The sequence below is a fragment of the Physeter macrocephalus genome, chromosome 5 (assembly GCF_002837175.3).
Source record: "Physeter macrocephalus isolate SW-GA chromosome 5, ASM283717v5, whole genome shotgun sequence".
NCBI lineage: Eukaryota > Metazoa > Chordata > Mammalia > Artiodactyla > Physeteridae > Physeter > Physeter macrocephalus.
Genome location: NC_041218.1, coordinates 73,943,724 through 73,948,710, shown reverse-complemented (window position 1 = coordinate 73,948,710; position 4,987 = coordinate 73,943,724). Strand labels below are relative to the sequence as shown.

The 4,987-nt window shown below is 39.8% G+C and overlaps 1 protein-coding gene across 15 annotated transcripts in view; it reads right to left on the bottom strand.

Moving 5' to 3' along the window:
* HDAC9 (histone deacetylase 9) overlaps positions 1–4,987 on the bottom strand; it is a 604,670-nt gene that overhangs the window by 19,019 nt on the left and 580,664 nt on the right. For 14 of the 15 annotated variants that reach the window (XM_055085027.1, XM_055085034.1, XM_055085039.1 and 11 more), the window contains one exon: positions 3,229–3,355. The exons of the other annotated variant lie outside the window; for it this stretch is intronic. In XM_055085027.1, the coding sequence (XP_054941002.1) occupies positions 3,265–3,355 (91 nt within the window). In that variant the 3' untranslated portion in view covers positions 3,229–3,264. Of the gene's footprint in view, positions 1–3,228; positions 3,356–4,987 lie in introns of those variants that run through there. 15 annotated transcript variants of the gene reach the window in all.

The window sequence follows — 4,987 nt, the reverse complement described above, 5'->3', positions numbered from 1 at the left end:
GTTCCTATGACCATTTTCTTAATTGTTTTGGGTTTGTTTGTGTAGGTCCTTTTCTTCTCTTGTGTTTCCCACTTAGAGAAGTTCCTTTAGCATTTGTTGTGGAGCTGTTTTGGTGGTGCTGAATTCTCTTGGTGCTTGCTTGTCTTTAAAGCTTTTTATTTCTCCATTGAATCTGAATGAGCTCCTTGCAGGTAGAGTAATCTTGGTTGTAGCTTCTTCCCTTTCATCACTTTAAATATGTCATGCCACTCCCTTCTGGCTTGTAGAGTTTCTGCTGAGAAATCAGCTGTTAACCTTATGGGATTTCCCTTGTATGTTATTTGTTGTTTTTCCCTTGCTGCTTTCAGTAATTTTTCTTTGCCTTTGATTTTTGTTAATTTGATTACTATGTGTCTTGGTGTGTTTCTCCCTGGGTTTATCCTGTATGGGACTCTCTATGCTTTTTGGACTTGGGTGGCTATTTCCTTTACCATGTTAGGGAAGTTTTCCAATATAATCTCTTCAAATATTTTCTCTGGTCCTTTCTCCCTCTCTTCTCCTTCTGTGATCCCTATAATGCAAATGTTGTTGCATTTAATGTTGTCCCAGAGGTCTCTTAGGCTTTATTTCTTTTCATTCTTTTTATTCTGTTCTGCATCAGTGAATTCCACCGTTCTGTCTTCCAGGTCACTTATCCGTTCTTCTGCCTCAATTATTCTGCTATTGATTCCTTCTAGTGTATTTTTCATTTCAGTTATTGTATTGTTCATTTCTGTTTGTTTGTTCTTTAATTCTTCTAGGTCTTTGTTAAACATTTCTTGCATCTTCTCGGTCTTTGCCTCCATTCTTTTTCCGAGGTCCTGGATCATCTTCACTATCATTATTCTGAATTCTCTTTCTGGAAGGTTGCCTATCTCCACTTCATTTAGTTTTTCTGGGGTTTTATCTTGTTCCTTCATCTGGTACATAGCCCTCTGCCTTTTCATCTTGTCTATCTTTCTGTGAATGTGGTTTTTGTTCCACAGGCTGCGGGATTGTAGTTTTTCTTGCTTTTCCTGTCTGCCCTCTGGTGGATGAGACTATCTAAGAGGCCTGTGCAAGTTTCCTGATGCGAGGGACTGGTGGTGGGTAGAGCTGGCTGTTGCTCTGGTGGGCAGAGCTCAGTAAAACTTTAATCTGCTTGTCTGCTGATGGGTGGGGCTGGGTTCCTTCCCTGTTGGTTGTTTGGCCCGAGGTGACCCAACACTGTAGCCTACCCAGGCTCTTTGGTGGGGCTAATGGCTGACTCTGGGAGGGCTCATGCCAAGGAGTACTTCCCAGAACTTCTGCTGCCAGTGTCCTTTTCCTCATGGTGAGAGACAGCCACCCCCGGCCTCTGCAGGAGACCCTCCAACACTAGCAGGTAGGTCTGGTTCAGTCTCCTGGGGGGTCACTGCTGCTTCCCCTGGGTCCCGATGCACACACCACTTTGTGTGTGCCCTCCAAGAGTGGAGTCTCTGTTTCCCCCAGTCCCGTCGAAGTCTTGCAGTCAAATCCCGCTAGCCTTCAATGTCTGATTCTCTAGGAATTCCTCCTCCTGTTGCTGGACCCCTAGGTTGGAAAGCCTAACGTGGGGCTCAGAACCTTCAGTCCAGTGGGTGGACTTCTGTGGTACAAGTGTTCTCCAGTTTGTGAGTCACCCACCCAGCAGTTATGGATTTGATTTTACTGTGATTGTGCCCCTCCTACTGTCTCATTGTGGCTTTTCCTTTGTCTTTGGATGTGGGGTATCTTTTTTGGTGAGTTCCAGTGTCTTCCTGTTGATGATTGTTCAGCAGTTAGTTGTGATTCTGGTGCTCTCGCAAGAGGGAGGTGACAGAGAGCTAATTCCTGTTATGTATGTTATCTGTTCATAGGGTGTTCTTTAAAGCCATATGTTATTGTTTTATGAGTGTATTTTTTTTAATCTTTATACACACATGTATCATTTCTGTTGCTTACTTCTCTCACCCAGTAGTGTAGTTATTACATAAACATCACTGTAAGCAGTTATGTTTATCTAGTCTGTAGTGGCCAAGTGCTACATGTCATCTCCTCCATGGTGTGTACCTTCACATTTTAACCATTTGTTCTTCCAATAATGGACACTGGGTTTGACTCCTCCTCTCTACCCACCACGAAGAAGCTGTAGTGAACTTCTTAGTACGTGTCTTCTAATCACCCTAGATGAGAATGTCTTCAGTATACATTCCCGGGAGCAAGATTACCAGGTTATATGTTTTGTGTATACTAAAAATGGTAGTAAACTGCTTTTCACAATGCTGCCATAGTTTACCTTCCCACAGCTATGTGAGCTCCAGAACCCCACATCTCCACCAGTGCTGGCATTCTCCGGATTACTGAAGTTTTCATTGATTGAAGAAATAATTACTGAGTGTCTATGATGCACCCTGGCTGTTTTGTAGGTACTGGAAGTATAGGGAGACATAATACAGTATAACAGATGGACCTGATCAAATTTTGGGATTGAGGGTCAGTGAAAATTGTCCAAGAAGAGGAAGTGATATTTGATATGAGATCTAAAAGGTAAGTTGGAAGACAATGGGAAGGGTCAGTGAGAAGAGAAGGAAGACAAGCTAAGTATATTCCAAACAGAAGGAAGGGAGGGTATGTTCCAAGAAGACCTGATATGGACATAAATATGGCTCTTTGGAGAAAATTTGAAAGCACAATGGACTATCACTACATACCCACTAGAAAGGCTAAAACTATAAGGACCAATTATACAAAGTGCAGGTGAGGATACAAAACAATTGGAACTGTCTGTCATTCATTGATGGTGGGAATGAAAAATGGTACGGCCATTTTGGAAAGCAGTTTGGAAGTTTTTTTTATAAAGTAAGACATATGACTTTCCTATAACTTGGCAACTCCACTCCTCGGTGTACTTTAAAGAAAACTAAGTGCTTGTGTTCACAAAGTTAAAACCTGAATAAAAGAGTTAGTTAGGTTCCTCCAAAAATTAAAAATAGAACTACCATATGATCCAGAAATTCCACTTCTGGGTATATATGCAAAATAACTCAAAATAGGATCTTGAAGAGAGAATTTCACATTTATAGTCATTGAAGCATCAATAGCCAAGAGGTGGAGGCAACCTAAATGTCCATGTCAGATGAATGGATAACGAAAATGCGGTATACATATACAATGAAATATTAGCCATAAAAAAGGTAGAAATTTTGTCATATGCTACAACAGGGATAAAACTTGACAAAAAATGTTATGCTAAGTGAAGTAAGCCAGTCACAAAAAGGCAAATACTGCATGATTCCACTTATTTGATGTATCTAAAGTAGTCAAATTCTTAGAAAGTAGAATGGTGGTTGCCAGGAGCCTGGGGGAGAGGAAAATGGAAGTTGTTTAATAGAGTTTCAGTTTTGCAAGGCAAAGAAGTCCTAGAGATATGTTGCACAACAATGGGCATATAGTTAACACTGCTGTACTGTACACTTAAAAATGGTTCAGATGGTAAATGTTATGTGTTTTTTCCACAATAACAAAACATCATAGCAGCTTTATTCGCAATAGCCCTTAATGGCAGAAGATCTGAATAGACATTTTTCCAAAGAAGACATATAGATGACCAAAAGGTACATGAAAAGATGCTCAACATCACTAATCATCAGGGAAATGCAAGTCAGAACTATGTACCTATGGTCAATTAATCTACAACAAAGGAGGCAAGACTATATAATTGAGGAAGGACAGTCTCTTCAATAAATGGTGCTGGAGGAAGTGTACAAAAAATGAAATTAGAACATTCTTTAGCACCATACACAAAAATAAACTCAAAATGGATTAAAGACCTAAATGTAAGACTGGACACTATAAAACTCTTACAGGAAAACACAGGCAGAACACTCTGACATAAATCGCAGCAAGATCTTTTTTGATCCACCTACTAGAGTAATGGAAATGAAAACAAAAGTAAACAAATGGGACCTAATAAAACTCAAAAGCTTTTGCACAGCAAAGGAAACCATAAACAAAATGAAAAGACAACCCAAAAAGTGGGAGAAAATATTTGCAAACAATGTGACTGACAAGGGATTAGTCTCCAAAATTTACAAACAGCTCATGAGGCTCAATATAAAAAAAAAACCCCAAACAACCCAATCCAAAAATGGGCAGAAGACCTAAATAGACGTTTCTCCAAAGAATACATACAGATGGCCAAGAGGCCCATGAAAAGATGCTCAACATCACTAATTATTAGAGAAATACAAATCAAAACTACAATAAGATATCACCTCACACCAGTCAGAATGGCCATTATCAAAAAGTCTACAAGGAATAAATGCTGGAGAGGGTGTGGAGAAAAAGGGAACTTTCCTACACTGCTGGTGGAAATGTAAATTGGTGCAGCCACTATGGAGAACAACAGTATGGAGGTTCCTTAAAAAACTAAAAACAGAGCTACCATGTGATCCAGCAATCCCACTCCTGGGGATATATCTAGAGAAAACCATACTTGGAAAAGACACATGCACCCCAATGTTCACTGCAGCACTATTTACAATAGCCAAGACATGGCAGCAACGTAATGTCCATCAACAGAAGAATGTATAAAGCAGCTGTGGTACATATATACAATGAAATGTTACTCAACCATAAAAAAGAATGAAATAGTGCCATTTGCAGCAACATGGATGGACCTGGAGATTATCATAGTAAGTGAAGTAAGTCAGACAGAAAGACAAATATCATATGATATCACTTACAGCGGAATCTAAAAAATGATACAAATGGACTAATTTACAATACAGAAACAGACTCACATACTTCGGGAACGAACTTATGGTTACTGGGGGGAAGCAGGGGCGGAGGGAGGGATAGACTGGGAGTTTGGGAATGACATGTACACACCGCTATATTTAAAATAAATAACCAACAAGGACCTACTATATAGCACAGGGAACTCTACTCAATATTCTGTAATCACCTAAATGGGAAAAGAGCTTGAAAA